At 40.3% G+C, this 16,769-nt stretch overlaps 1 protein-coding gene across 1 annotated transcript; it reads right to left on the bottom strand.

The window, feature by feature from the left end:
• Positions 1-11,274: 11,274 nt before the first annotated feature.
• Positions 11,275-16,467, bottom strand: LOC306759620 (sodium-dependent phosphate transport protein 2B-like; the record flags this gene model as incomplete). The annotated part of the gene is made up of 12 exons (XM_079245312.1): positions 11,275-11,808; positions 13,617-13,741; positions 13,825-13,941; positions 14,192-14,359; positions 14,795-14,906; positions 15,002-15,097; positions 15,169-15,358; positions 15,453-15,564; positions 15,689-15,832; positions 15,986-16,114; positions 16,207-16,338; positions 16,422-16,467. 12 exons carry the CDS (start codon positions 16,465-16,467, stop codon positions 11,275-11,277), a joined length of 1,905 nt encoding a protein of 634 aa, XP_079101438.1.
• Between the last annotated feature and the right edge of the window lie 302 nt (positions 16,468-16,769).

Here is a 16,769-nt window from a genome sequence, read left to right as displayed (position 1 = left end):
TCAGGGTTTGCTGCTGGGACCTTTGTGGTTCTTAATTTACCAAAATGTGTTCAATTATATGCAGATGATACAACTTTTACTGCTAGTAGGGAGAATCTTAAACAGCTTCTGGATACAGTAGACCAGTGTTTTTCAACCTTTGTTGAGTCAAGGTACACTTTTTTCACTGATAAAATCACAGGGAACACCACAAACCAAAACCGTTTTTTCTTTTTAAAAGAGCCAATAAAAACAAAATGAAGTGCATCTTGTCAAAGTGTCTTGAATAGAAATCCGATCAACGAAAGATTTTAAAATCTTTCACAGAAAATCCTGGGCCTGTCAGGATGAACACAGAGCTGCTTTTTAGAAAAATTAGGTGAAATTGGATAATTTTTCAGGGCACACCTGATGATCTCTCACAGCACACTAGTGTGCCACAGCACAGTGGCTGACAAACACTGCAGTAGACCCTCAAATTCAATTATTTCTATTTCAAAAGAAAGTCACCAGAATATTAGCTAATAAATGTCATTGTAAAACAACTTCGCCGTTATTTCATGTACAGAAATTTACTGAACTAGAAGATAAATTATTTCAAATTATGCAAAAGTTCAGATCAAACGATTAGCTCCTAATATCCAGATGTTCTTCATAACTAATTAAATAAATACATTTTATTTCATTTTTTAAAAATCCCAAGTGAGAACCAACATTAAATGTTTGTGTTTACATTACAGGCATAAAGTTTTGGAATAATTGTACTGAAATGATAAGAATGTGTGGTTTTTTGAAAGTGTTTGAAAAGATGCAACTCACAGCGTGAGATACGTCAAGAGTTTATAGAACTTGGTTTAAATTCTTTACTTATGTTCCTTCTAAAATATATGTCAGATTGAAAATTACCTCTTGTTTATTTTCTTCTGTTGTTTGATATAAGCGGTTGCATCATCCTATAACCCTTTTGGTTTATTTATTCTTATTTAATTATTGATTGTTGAGGAACCAGTTAACTAACCAGTAAGAACTCCTTATGTATCTAAGATAATGGCAAAAAGCCATTCATTTATTCTTCATGGATTGGCAAAATGTGGAAATAACATATTTTGTTGTGTTAAGATTTTAAGAAATATTTAAGATTTTAAAGACAAACAGCATTTTAGACATAAAAGTTTCATTTGCCTTCAGATGAATCAGGATGACTGACACACTGAGTTGTCAAATATGAAAAAAATGTATGACGATTATTTTTATGTTTTTCAATGATTCAAAAACTGCCTGAAGTACAAGAGTCATATATCTATATAAGATAGATACGTATTCTGTAATTAATAATCCAGTTAATATATTTCCACATTGTAATGTTAAATTCAATAAAATAAGAAATCTCCTTTTTATGTAATGCTGCAGTAGAAGAAAAACATTGATCTTTTTTTAAAATCTCTATCTCTCTCTCTCTTCTGTTTTTTTTTTTTTTTTATATATATAAACAAAGAGAGTACGTAAACATGGCCTGTTATGTTATTGTGATAAGTTGTTTGTTGCCATTCTAATCCACTGAGTTTGATTGATCGGAATTTATCAATTTAACAGTTTAAATGTTATTTTTTAATTGTGCTTCATGTTCAGTCTTCACAGTGAACACTTGAACTGAAATACTGACTAAAACATGCAGCAACAAATTACTTTAATTATGGTTCTTAAACATATATGTACAGTGAAGTCATTTTAGGACCTTTTGTTAACCACTGACTGGACACAACAGCCTGATGGAACTCCTCCCAGTCACACACTCATTAACGTCTTCTGTGCAACAGCAACAACTTTACTAGCAGTAACCACTTACAGGTTGTTACCTAATCTCTTAAAGTCCTGCAATTTTCTCTGAAATCAGCTTTTAGGGATAAATGACCAATTTTTTTACTAGATATTTTTAAGCTAGATGACTGGCTAGTAACAGGCTGCATTTATCTGCTTCTGGAGCACAGTATGGATTTAAAGATACACTGGATATTTGCTCTTGTGACTGGTGTTAAAAACTATAGATGGATGGATCTATAGTTAAAATTAAGCCTTGAATGGTCTACGTCAGGGGCCACCAACTCCAATAACCCCCAGCTGCAGCCTGGAGAATGGGGCAGGGCTGGATATTGGGCGGGGTTGGACGTCCAATGGGCGTGGGATTAGGGTTAGAGTTAGGGTTGCGGTTAAATCCAATCAAAATGTTACGGGTCCAACCCCGCCCAATATCCAGCCTCGCCTTATTCTCCAGGCTGCAGCCAAGACCCTCTCACCAACTCTGGTCCTCTTGAACGACCTGCAAGTATAGTGTTTCCCCGCTGCAACACACCTGACCCTAATCATGGCTCTAACAGACAGGTGCCGAAGATGACAACAAGTGGTTGGAGAACCTTTTCAATATGATTCAAGTGTGTTGTAGCAGGGAAACAGTAACACCTACAGTCTGGTAGAGGTCTACATCATCGACGTCTCCAGAATATTAGCTTTCTGCTGGTGTGTGTGTGTAGGCTGGATGGAAAACTGAGACAAATGAATGTTTGTCAGTGAAATGACGTCATGTCTTGCACCTTTGGTACCAAGCGGCAACCTCCGGCGGTAAAAAGTGAAGCCTATGCTGAAGTGCATTAAACTGCAGTTCCCCCTTCATCCACTAGGGACTGCAAAACAGAGCAAATCCCCATAGACTCCCATGTTAAAAAGGTCAACTTCACAGCAGAAATAAACATGTTTACAACCTGGTTCAAAAATCCATTTTCAGTTTAATAGGTCAGGTTTACCTTCATTACAACTATGGGGGGAGTGAATTTTTTTCTAACTTGCCCGTTTAAAAGTAATTTAATCTCGAAGTTCGGCATATTTAGGGGCGTGTCCTTTTGATTGACAGGTACCGATCTCCGGCTTCAAGCCAGAAGAATATAGAACAACCGCGGTTTTTAGCCAGTTAACAACGTGACTTAGCTTTAGCCCGCTTACCTCCATTAGCTGGTTAGCTCCCGTTATTGCCGAGTTAGCTTGGTTAGCTTTTAGCTACAGAAAGCTCGGCGTTCACTCGATGTCAATCATCCACCATGACACTCATGGCTGCCCTCTCAGCTCCACCTCTTTGCCCATTTTTGTATTTTCTGGGTGAGACGACGCGCATGACGCTGCCAACATGGCGAGGGTAGGAACCGCCCACCGCTTCAATTCAGTCTATGGTTGGTACCAACAAGTTAACCTTCAGGCAGAAAAAAAAAAAAAATTATATAGTCATTTTAATTCCTCAAGTTAACTTTTCATTAAATCATTCATAAGTTGGAGGAGCAGTTCTCCTGCTTCTTTTACTGAGAATGCGTAATGTGAGTGTGTAGTATGTAGGACTGAGCTTATTATATATATATATATATATATATATATATATATATATATATATATATATATATATATATATATATATATATATATAATACGTACATTTTCTGAGACATTTGGTGTCATTTTATGGTACAAACTTTGCTCAAACGCCTAAGAAATACATCAGATTTATTTTAATGAACACCAGGAAGCAGAAGATTACACTATTAAAATGTTGGACATACCACACAGTATTAAAAAAAAATGTAAAAAATGTTACCTTTTATATAATATTTTATTGATAAAATTGTCCTTAATATTTTCTTCATTGGTTGGTTCCGTATGGGTTAAAATGGCCCCTCTAACCTACGTACACTACCAGTCAAAAGTTTGGACACACTTTCCCATCGGATTTAATGTTTGGCTGGTAGTGTGTCAATAAATTATAATAAGTTTACCTTGACTTTACCTGGGTAAGTGAAAAATTCTCATTATACACATTTGGACTAAAATGAACTAAAAAAATAAATAAATAAATAAAATAAAAATAAAAAATAAAATAAGAAAACTTAAGTTAAATAAAAACCAGTAAAAGAAAATGAACCAAACTCCACATTTTATACTTTTCCCAAATAATTGTATGGTGACATTTTCCTGCAGGATGAGAAGGTGAAGTGACCCATCTCATCTGGTTGTCACAGCAACCGCCATCTGTGTCATGGTGAAAAACCTGCCCAGTTCGTCCTGAAGCAGAGCCAGCACCGAAACACAAACACACACTTCACATTCCAGTGGCAAAACTCTTGACAATGGAAGCTGATTGTGTCCCTGTGTGTGCTCGCTTGTCGCTTGACGGCTGTGGACCTTCACCTGTCGGCAGGCTGTAATTACTCCTAGCGGCCTCCTGCTGTAAAACTATCAGTCCTATCTGCAATAACAAGATTAGCTCTGCTTTCTGCCAGACTGGTGCTGATGTGGATGTCATCTCACAGACAGTTCAGTGTGTGCACTCACATGAATAAAAATAAATAAGCAGAAATGCTGCAAGTCTCTTCATCGTCTGGGTTTGTCGACTGATGGGCAGCTCAGATCAGAACAGAAGGAAACAAAACAGCATCGTCCCACGATTGATTTGTGTTCATTACACCACTTTAGATGCTAATAGTTTCTTTATCATGATCATACACCAGTTAATGCGAGAGTTTATTATCAGTGATTAATAAAGTATGTTTCATTTCATTTAATTTGAGTTCTTGTATCTGTTTCACTGTCCATCAGTATGCCCAAAGCAGCAGCATTAATCACTGGTGGAGCATGTCCCGTTGCCATAGCAATATGCAAAAAAGGCAATCAAAAGGGGCCAGAATTTTATTTAAGAAGCGTTTAGTGTGTAATTGGAAATATGATGTGCAGCACAAGTTAAATCATCTCTGAGTAATGTTTTAGTTTTATTAAAGGCAAATGCGATGCTGTGTTACATGTAAGCTGTTAAAAAAAACAAGAAAATGAACCATAAAGTATTTTATTTCTCCAACATTTCCCTTGTTTCCCACTTTCTCTGCTTCCAGCTGCTCCTGGAAGCTGAAGCCATTTGATTTGTCCATCCTCCGAGTTCTTTTCATCAGTCACGTTGCATGAAATCAACGTCAAACATGATGAAATTCATTCGCTTCATTTTCAACCACAATGCAGGGAAAGGTGCGCTCACACTTTATGGTCAAGTTCAAGTTAATAATAACTAACTAGAGAGGTGATAAGTGTGTCTTAAACTACCGCTTGGATAACACAAGAAACAGTTTGCATCTACACTTTAATGCTTCTAGAAAACACCAAATGAATGTGAAATAAAGTCAAAGCTGAAAGCATTTTTCTGTCCTGATGAGTGAAGATGCAGAACGTTCTGACAGCTGATGTAGAAGTAAATCCCAAAGTACTGACATTTCACAAGCAAAGGATAATTTTAGACTAATGAACGTTTGTGGTAGTTTTCCATTTTGTGAAAGAGTTTTTTAAACCCCAGTCATGGATGATGTGTGCATTTTGGGATTTTTAGAAAGCATCAGGAAATCTCAACATTTTCTTTTATTTCAAGTAGAAAATAAACAACATATTAAATGCTGAAACGAGACATTTAATCATTTCATGGAAAATATTTTGCTCATTTTGAGTCATTTGTAAAGCGTAGTTCCAGGATGATGTTTATCAATCCATCAATCAATCTTTATATGTAAAGCACCTTTCATACAACAAAAATGAAAAAGTGCTTTATGTTAAAAGAAAAAAAAGGATAAAAAACAAAACTACTTATTATATCCCCCTAAATTAGGAGTCTTTGAAACCAGCATATACACAACATAGCAAACACATTAAATGATGTCTTATGAGGCGCTGTCCCAACCCCATTAACTGTGTCGGGAAGCTAAAACACTGGAAAAAAAAAAAAAAAAAAACTAAATAAAAAATACATATACATATATATATATATATATATATACATATATATATATATATATATATATATATATATATATATATATATATATATATACATATATATATATATATATATATATATATATATATATATATATATATATATAGTAAGAAGCAATAAAAGACATAAAAACATTAAAATGTGGTTACAAAATAAAAAAATAAAAACACTTTAGATAAGAGTCAACATGTAGTAAAATAATACATATTACTAAGGAAAGAATAAAAAGTTATGACTTCAGAAATAATGAATCAAAAGCTTTACTAAAAAGGTAAGTTTTAATTTGCCTCTTAAAGATGTTGACACTCCCAGCCGCCCTCAGGTCATCGGGAAGACGAGGACCGTAGACACTAAAAGATGCTTCTCCATACGACCCAGTCCTCGCCTTAGGGATAAACAGGAAACCAGTCCCCAACAACCTGGGAGTCCTGGGAGGTTCATGAGTTAAAAGCAAGTCTGATAAATACCTCAGCTTAAGACCCTTAAGAGCTTTAAAAACTAATACGAGTATTTTAAAATCTAAATTTAAAAATGTTTGTAGCATCTCCTTCTCTTTAAAGTGGAACTATTATGTGTATTTCAGGCTAATTTATTTTTATTTCTGAGACCAGAAGGGCTGGGATTGATTGAGTTATTGTCACAAATTGCTTTATTTACTTCAGACCGACCCTCTCCGTAGGCTGTCAGATCAGCCTGTGGGCAAAACGAGTGGATTGAGACTCTTCCGCATTAAGCCCCGCCTCCCGCCACTGCACTACATCGGGAGTGCGCACCGCAACTGCTTTCGCCATCATTGTAACATCTCATAAACAGAAGAATTAGGCTAATATGAACTCAATAAAAAAACAAAATACAATGTCAGCACATAGCATACAGCCCTACATGTTGGAACCTGAATCAGAGCCTGAAAACGAAGTGGAAAACAGCAACCCACAGCAACGAATGCAGCAGGATGTCTCTCTTTGGTAAACTCACCAGCCATCGTTGGAAATAACTTTATCCAACATTTTCCACCCGCCTGATGTATTTGTACATCCCCTTGTTAACCAGTAGAAGGTAACCAATCACCGAACCTTATCCCCCGGGACGTCACAAGGATTTCCAAGTAGAAAAAACTCTCTAAAACGACGCGTTTTTCGTTGCCATGGAAACCGAACGGAGAGCGTGCTGGAACTCAAACTCAAACTCAAACATGCGTTTAGGTGATAAAAAACAGTGCCGTTCACATGTCTGATGAGGATTCAACACTGTAACACTGTAGAAAGCTTAGAAAACTCCAAATACCATCATAGCATCCCTTTAACATCTGTCTGTGAACATCTGGGAAGTGAGGAGACCAGCAGCTGGAGTTTTAGGAGAGGGATGTTGTTCCACTCTGGTCTGATGCAGGATTCCAGCTGCTCTACTGGACCTTGTTGCTGGATTCCTGCTTCCATGATGCTCCAGATGTTTTGGTGAAAGGTCTGGACTGCAGGCAGGTCAGTTCAGCAGCTGGATGTTGTCTGGATGTGAGCACATATTGCTCTAAAGCCTCCATGTACTTTTTAGCATTGATGGAGCTTCACAGATGTGGAAGCGGCCCACACACCACCGGCACTAATGCAACCCCATCCCATCAGAGATGCAGGCTTTTCTACTTTCATCCATCTGACCGCAGAACAGTTTTCCACTCTGCCTCAGATCCAGAAAAGATTTCCACATAGAGTTCACATTTGGCTTTTCCCCTGATGGAGCTTTAACCTGCACTGCAGTGATGCCTGAAAGCCTTCCTGTGTCCATGCAGTGGTTTTCAGTAGAAAACCAGTTCCGGTTTTAATGGAGTGCTGCCTGAGAGACTCCCAGCATCAGGTTTGACCTTTGGCCTTGTCCCATGTGTACAGAGATTCCTTCTGAGCATAACATTCATGATTTCATGATTAAAACTTTTCCACATGTTGTTTCAGACTGGTGAACCTGTGTTGGTGTTGCCATCTGAGAGACTCTGCCTCTCTGAAATGCTCCTTTCATACCCGTCATGTTATTGATCCATCGCCAGTTAAACCAGTTTAATTATCAGAAGTGCCTCCAGTTGTTTCGAAATTGTGCCAAATACTTTTCCAGCTATTTTTTTGCCCGTTGTTGGTCATAAAACTCAATCCGTACTGTCACACACACACACACACACCCATCGACTTCTACTCAGTACGTCTGTCCTGGTAATGTTACTGAATCTACTTCTGCATGTCAGGCCTGCAACTAAATCCAAAATGAAACAAAAGAAGTTGGAATGTCACTACAACTGGGAAACAAAACAAAAGAAAACATGGTGTAAAACGAAGGTTAATCAGGATTAGATCAATATGATCCGTGAGCCGGTGGATGGAGAGACCATCTGCAACTTGTCTGTAAATGTGTCTAAAAGTCATTTAAACATTTAAAAACAATGTCACACGATCACACAAAGTATGAAAAGGCACACACATAGAGCAGGAAATTATTAATGCATCTGTGCTGTCTGCAATGAAATAATCATCTTTTTTCCTTTTGACATCCTTCTTTAAAACAAAACAAACAGAATGACCAACATGACGCTAACTCGGCGTATCGTTGCCCCTCACCGTAGACTTGACTTTTAATCAGCTCCCAAGCAGATAACATTGTTGTTTACAGCATTTTATCATTTTTAATTTCATTCTTGCTACATTCACCAACGTTACCTAGAGTCCTGCAAACACTTTTTACGTGCTTGTGGTTGAGGTGGGAACAGGAACCGGAGATAAAATGCCTCACACTCTCCCTGAACTCCAGAGTGTAACACTGAGCAGGACGTGGACTGTTGCTGTGCTCATTACTTTGCTGTCAGCAGAATGTTCCTCACATGGCGGTCAGCGCTTATCGTCGCCTCGAACACATACAACGTTTGGAACTAATCTGAACTTTTACTGAAAAGTTGTGCAGTTTGTTGGGACTAAATTCTCATTAATACTCTGATGGCTGTGGCTCAGGAGGAAGAGCGGTCGTCTTTCAGCTGGAGAGTTGGGAGGTCGATTCCATGCTTCCCCTGACTGTGTGCCGAAGTGTCCTTGGGCAAAACGCTGAACCCCAAGTTTCCCCCGATGTATGTAAGTCGCTTTGGATAAAAGCGTCGGCTACATGACTGTAGAAATAGAAAAAAATAGAAATTAAATGTGCAGGACAGTGACCAGAAAGGTTTGTGCTGAAGAGCCATAAATTAGTTCAGGTGTGGAAAAAGAGTGACATGAAGCAGCTGTGTGCGCCAGCGTCGTCCACCGCACCAAGATGAGGTTTTAGGAGTGACTACAGAGAACTATAAACTACATGTTTAACTCTTTATAGGGAACTCAATGAAATACCTTGAAATGAGAAATTTTAACCTAAAATTGTGCTTCTGGCGTGAACCAAGACCTCCGTTCTGTTGTTACATTAACAATAAAAAAATAGTTTCATGCTGAACATGAAATAAAACAAAGTGATCAAAAATAGTCTCTTGCCCCATAAAGGGTTAAAGTCTGATTGTCCTGCACTTTAAGTCCAGTTGACCTCATAAATACATAAAGGGGAAAATGTTCAGGTGTGGCATTGTGGGTGGTGGAGCAGAAGGAGTGGGAGGAATGGGAGGAGCAGGTGCTTTGACTGGTCTATTGAGGCCAGAGGTTTCTAGGACAAGCAGGATGGTTTATGGCTGTTTTAAGACAACAATGCCATTTACACACGACACCATACATTGTTTATGTGCATTTCAGCCGATCGTCCAGGTGCAAATAAAGGTTTTAGGCTATGAAATTGGAGATTTTTGGAAAGATTTCACTGATCTTGAATGTAACATTTGGAACTGGAAACTGGAATGTAACTGGAAAACTGGGGTTTTCGGCCAACAGCATCAGATTTTTTTAAATTAAATGTTACAAATACGCATCAATCTCTTCTCTGTTTACATGGTAACGGCAAACTTAGCTAAGGTACTGCTAATGCTAACTTAAAAAAAAAGAAGTTTTTTTTAAAAGTTGTATATAAACGTTACTTACTGACCATTCAGAAAGAGACTTGAACAGAACTTGTTATGGAGCGGAGCAGAACTTATGTCTGTAGCAGCGGTCTCCGACTCCGGAGCTTCCATCCAGCAGGTTTAAGTGTTTCCCGCTGCAACACACCTGATCCCAATCAATGGCTCATTAACAGGCAGGTGCAGAAGATGACAAGTTGTTGGAGAACCCTTTTTTGTTTGAATCAAGTGTGTTGTAGCAGGGAAACACTCAAACCCCTGGTCTGGAGCATAGCTGTTGCTGAATCTTGGTAAAGTTGCAGCCACGCTTTGTGCTTTCATGTTGACTGACATCTTTCGAAACGCTGCTGTTTGTATGACAAAACTCATCACGTTGCACACAGATGGGCCTGATTAGCGCCCTCTGCGTATGCATGTACATATGCATGTATATATGCATGTACATATGCATGTATTTATGCATGTACATATGCATGTACATATGCATGTATATATGCATGTACATATGCATGTATATATGCATGTATATATGCATGTACATATGCATGTACAGCTTATATGTAAATTTTAATAAGTTGTTTGCATCTTAACATGATGGCAACATACTGTATACACACCTTTATAAATGGCTGTTGGACAGCCAGCTAAAAGCTATTGGGCACATATTAAAACTATATTTATCATGGGTGTAACTGATGGTGGGATTGATTTACATTTATTTTAACATTTAAATCCATTAAAATCATGTTGCTGCAACTGAACTGTAGTTAAACTTTGCGTAGCCTTTCAGTCTGACATCCTGCTTTTCAAAGGCACCTCAGATATGGAGGTGTTCCCTCACAAGAAGTCATTTTTATTGAGCACGCTGATGTTAATCTCCTCATTCTTCATGTAAAACACACACCCCCATCCTTCTCTGAGCCAACTATCACTTCAATAAAATGTCTTATCGGGTACTAGAACTTCTTCTTCAGCACCTGATGCAATTGAAAAAAAGACATTTAAAAATAGAAATTTTTTTATTTACAAATATTTTATAACCTTAAATACTGAGGGATATTATATGTAAATAACATTATAATTTTGCGTGCTACATTAAGCATTTGAAGTTGGGATGAAAATAAAAACCAAACCGATTTCCACACATCATATCAAATATAAAAAATAGTTAACATATTTGCAGATACCCAGATAGGAAGTCATAGCAGAGTCTGTACAATACACTGACAACATGGTAAAATATAGATCACACAGCCGGCGACTGCAGGCCTGGGAGATCATGTGCAAGACTCGTGTTCATACTCTCCAGCATGATGGTGACAGTTCATACATCAGATGATCAACAATGCACCACAACTCTTGAGGTTACAAACAACTACAGGTGTGTAAAATATATATTATTGCATTAAGTTTTGCTTATGGACACAAGTTTATCTACAAGATGTTAAAGATGAGTTGCCACAACGTCTTCATCTTTAGACATGGCCGGGTTGTCGTACATCTCCAGGCTCTTCCTGTTGTTCTTCGAGATCTTTTCATCCTCGTCCTCTTTTTTGCAGCAGTTGCTGCATTTGCAGCAGCAGCAGCGTTTGCTGCAGAAGCCCAGGGCCCGGGTCATCACGACGTCCCACGGCGCCATGGAGTGCAGCGGTCGCGGCAAAAAGTCCCAGTTGCGGAGAACCTTGGGCAGGAAGCGGGGGCATCGAGACTGCATCACATTGATGACGATCACAAAGATAAGCAAGGCAATGATGGGAACGCCCACGCCGACCAGGACCTGCCAGCCAGCCATCGACAAGCCGAATATGCTCAGAGGAAGAACCAAGAAGCACAGGATGAGGTAGAGGACGGCGAACCAGCGGTACTTGGCCGTTCGGTTCCCCAGTCCTCTGGCCAACCTGATTGGCAGCCGTGTGAAGGGAATCGGGTACCACAGCAAGATGCCCATGATGTTGAAGAAGAAGTGGCAAAGTGCAATCTAGAGAAAAAACATGCAAAGAAAGGTCACATTTAAATAAATAAAGCGTTTCTGGTGTAAAGCGTTCCTGAGAGCTCTCTCAGCCCGACTATTTAGGTCCGCTGATGCACGTTGATGCGTTATTTTCACCATAGTTGTGTGACGGATTGAACTTCTTATCGGTGTTTGACACCTTTTATCAGTTCTGCAGGTATTTCAGAAACAAAGTGGACGAGTGCAGAAGCACTGGCTTCCAATCAGGCAACTGTTTTCATTTTTAATTTACTTCTTAGCGTAGATGTAACATCATGTATCCTCTGATGAATATAAATTTCTTCACATAATTCAATGGAAAAAAAAATCCTAAAGTAGTTGAGATACAGAACCTCTATACAAAAACATTTCACAGTAAAGATCCCAAAATGTTCCCTTAAATGGGGACGTCCATTTCAAATGTTGTCGTACATCATCGCCCTCATGTTCCCATGTGTCTTTAACGTTCCCATGGTTGTAAAGTCTGTTCGTCCACTAGTGGGCAGTGCTGAGTGTAGAGTTCACTTCCACCTTTTGACGCAGTATAAAGTCATTTACTGGTGACTAAAAACACCAGAAGAAGAAGAATAAAACCATAAAGTTTTTTTTTGCTGTTCTCCTCAATGTCTGTCTTCTTCGGATAATTTATATTTATACAGTATCTATATATAACATTTTCTTCCTGTTCCTTTTCTTCTCTAGTTTGTTCTTTTCGCTGGTTGCATGCCAGCTGTACAACTCAGCACTGCCCTCCTGATTTCCACTGTTATCGCACCGTTGTCTGCGTCAAGTGACTGATATCTAAACCCCTTGCAAACGTGTGTAACTAAGGATGAGATATAAGAATAAGGATAGAATAAGGATAAGAATACGGATGAAATTGCTCATCTCTCTGAGCATTCGACCGGGGCCTTTAAGTATAATATGTATTTAATACGTCTGTCCATGTGAAAAGCAAAGTAGCATCACAATGAAGCCACACAAATGTTGGGATTCCTACATTACATTTTATATTTTAAGATATGTTAAAAGAAGTTTTCAGACAATGTGATGCCAGCCTGTGGCTGTCATTTTTAAACCTCACTAGTGTTTGAATCCCTTTAGCCATCAATTTATAATATCTAACCATGATGTAATAAAGGTCTTAACCAGGTAACCTCCATCCATGCATTCATTCTCCGCCGCTTAGCCGGGGTCGGGTCGCGGGGGCAGCAGCCTAAGCAAGGAAGCCCAGACTTCCCTCTCCCCAGCCACATTTGCCAACTCTGTGGGGGGGATCCCAAGGAGCTGCTAAGCCAGCCGAGAGATACAATCCCTCCAGCGTGTCCTGGGTCTTCCCCGGGGTCTCCTCCCAGAGGGACGTGCCTGGAACACCTCACTAGGGAGGTCCAGGAGGCATCCTGACCAGATGCCCGAGCCACCTCAACTGGTTCCTCTTGATGCGGAGGAGCAGCGGCTCTACTCTGAGCCCCTCCCGGATGGCCTTGGTGTAACAGGTTACCTGGTTACAGGTAACCTGTTACACCAACATCCAGCAACATGTTCATGTTATGTTATGTTTTTTGAGCCCTAAAAAATGAGAAATTATCCCATTTTTCAGTGACAGCTTCAAATGATGCATAGCACAGGCAGTAATTTTCTTCACAGTGAACCAGCTACAAATTTTACTTTTGAAAAACAGTCAACCTCATGGAGATGCTGGATGAACGGTTCATCCTCTGGAGAACATGATTGCAGCAGTACCTCACCATCTGATTATAAACAAGCTTTATCAAACACATTTAAGCACATCTTACCTGCAGAGAGTTTGAGAATGTTTCTTCTGGACTGGCCATAGCAGCGAGTAAAGATGTGGTTGTTGTTCCGATGTTTGACCCCAACGTCAGAGGATAAGCTCTCTCAAGACTAATCACACCGATTCCTATAGAAAGAGGAGCGAGATCTAAGTTCTGGTGTAGATTAGAATATTAACAGAGTGGAGTCATTGTGTTGGTGATAGCTTACCAACAAGCGGCGTTATAGCGGAGGTGAAAACGGAGCTACTCTGGACGATGAAAGTCATCCCTGCTCCCACCAAAATAGCAATATAACCAGTCACCCAACTGAAGGGAAAGGGGAAGTCTAGTAAAACAGAAAAACAATGATAAAGTCAGCACTTTGATGACGTAACCAAAGCAAAGAGGATTTCTGCAGAGAAGAGGAGTTGTGCCTGAGCTTTGTGCATCACACACCAGGACTGCCGCACCTGGAGGAGGGCTAGAAGCAACAGGAAGGGCTGTGCCTGTGCTGCTCATCAAGCATCACCACCAAAACAGATGTGCTGACTATCAAACAGGCCGGTCAGAGCAGATGCTTTCTCTCATTTCTGTACCTGTGTTGATCACCTTCTTGATGACCACAGCCACCTGTCCTTTCAGCATGGAGTTGAGCAGCTTGACGATGAGGATGAGGCAGGAGCAGAGGACGAGCAGGGACAAGGCCAGGAGAATGAGGCCGATGGCCAGATCTGGCAAGCTGCTGTTGGCAAAGATGTGTTTGCCTGCAAGGGATAATCAGAGGTGAAGCACCAACCCTGGGCTTGAATTATGTTTACCTATGAATAGTAACAACATTGTTTTGTAGGAGAACGTGTGTTTACTGTGTGAAGCAAACTGTGGGTGGTGCGTTAGGGACGATTACTATCTGATAGTACCCAATCATGTTGGTGGCTGATACTAAAGAAGCAATCTTATTTTGTGGTCATGTGTCACTCAGGTGCCTCAGGGAAGCATGAAAGGAACTATTGAGAAGGTGAGCTGAAGTAGGGAGGGTATGAACTGGGCATCTCAAAGGTAGGCTTTGTCCTGACATTGGGGGGTCTGCATGAAGGAGGTGGTTGTGTCCAAGCGGCTCTCACATTTCAACTGAGCTTTAACGCATCAGGTAACTGCTGTGTGTCCCTATTTCCCCCCCCCCAAAAAGGAGGTACGCTTACATTTCTCAAGGTTTTCAGTATAAGTTGAGTTAATCTGGGTCATCGTCTGGTTTCCCTCTTCCCAACAGTGAGCGCCTGCGGGGCATTCGTCCACCGTGGTATTCACGATACTCTGAGAAAAACAACATAAACAAGATGATAATCACTTATCCTTTTTATAAAGCGTGATCTAACAGTGGGGTCACAATATGAGAATCCGTCTGTTACCGTGTTGGTGAATATTTTGCACCATTTCTTCACCAGGCTCTTGTTCCTTGCTGCTTCATCGCCAGTCGCAATCGCGTTAATGACAGACTTGTCCAGCTAAGAGAAGATGCCTTGTTTAAAACAACGGTATGTGCTTTAACGCGAGTCCTCATTAGTGTCATAGTCACCTCGATGATGGACTTTGTGAGAGGGTCTGTGATGATGCTGAGCAGTTTGGGACCACCGTCTCCAGCCTTGAAAGATTTGATCAGGAGGTGGGTGAGTTTGTACAGAACGCCGGTGGCTACTTCCAACGGCAGGAGAACCAGCACAGACAGCCAGTTGAAGAAATCGTGCACTGTTGCGCCTGCAAAAGCCCTAAATAGTCAAAGAATGTGTTTGTGAACACACTGCATCACCACCTCGGATACTTTTCTGAACGTTTTTTAAATCAGAACTTGCTTTGCTTTACCTGCGAAACTCATTTCGGTCTCCTGCCTGCATCATTGCCACAATAGTATTGGTGACAGAAGTTCCGATGTTTGCTCCCATGATGATCGGCACTGCAGTCTTGACGTCCAGAACTGGAAAAGAAACATGGCTGTAAAGCATCGTGTCATGTCCTAAAGACACAGCGGATGATTCCAGATTTGCTGTATTATGTGTGTATTTACAATGTAAAGTCAGGAAAGCTGCGTGTCTACTTACTGGTGGCGGACACCATGCTGACAACAATAGAGGAGGAGGTGCTGGAGCTCTGAACCAGCACTGTGACTAACACTCCTACCACAAGCCCAGCCACAGGGTTGGACAACACAGCACTGTCCTGGAAGATGTCACCAGCGGCTTTACCTGCAAACACACACACACTCGTCAGGTTAATAACACACCATATGCATTACATAAGCTCCTCGCTGGGCATGGTGCTGCTCAGGTGAAATACATGAGATGGGTATGATTAACTGTAATGAATGGAAATCTTCTTTTCTTTTTTTTTTTTATTACCTCCAACCAGTTGGAAAGCAGAGCTGAGAATATCCAGAGAGCAGATAAACATGTATAGAAATGCAAGAAGCAGAATCAGCTTCAAAATCCCAGTCAGCACGGTCATAATCTTTCCTTTTGTGTCCAACTCTGCAGAAATAAAAGGAAACACATAACACTGAGTCAGGTCTGTATGGGCATCAGCGCTCAGCAGGACGAGTTAGGATGAAGCTCTGCCTCACCTGACCACTTGATCCCTGAGTCTTTGAGGTCTTGGATATCCCAGGGATCTTCCTCCGGGGGCTCCTGACCCACCAGGTCCAAGGTGGAGTAAGTCGGCGGCATGGGTTCTTCTTTCTCCAGAGCCTTGCCACCTAACGGAGATCAGGCAGCAGGGAACGTTAGAGGAAATTAAGCAGAACCAGGTTTACAATCATCCAGCAGGAAACAGACGTACTCATAGTGGAGGAGGAATCCGTCCCTTCTTGTGGTCTTGGAGCCATGACTGAAAGTTACAAAAACATTGTTGTGAAAAGTTTTAGTCATGAAACCTTCATGACTTGACATCTTATTAGTGAAATTATTGGATATAGGCAATAAATGACACTATTCAGTGTACACAGCTGTGTAAAAGTTAAATCACACGTCAAATGAAAAAGTCATCATACTCCAGATCAAACTTTTGTTTTAAATGCACAGAAAAGCGTCATTTTAAGCCTCTTCAGCTTTTAAAACAAGGAAATGATAAGAACAGGTTGAGTACGCACCTGCAGCTGAGAGCGCGAGCTTGTCTGAGAGCAGGAAT

The sequence above is a fragment of the Telmatherina bonti genome (assembly GCF_933228915.1).
Source record: "Telmatherina bonti genome assembly, chromosome: 8".
NCBI classification, from domain to species: Eukaryota; Metazoa; Chordata; class Actinopteri; order Atheriniformes; family Telmatherinidae; genus Telmatherina; species Telmatherina bonti.
The sequence above is the reverse complement of the archived record's forward strand: the minus strand, read 5'-3'. Positions and strand labels throughout refer to the sequence as shown.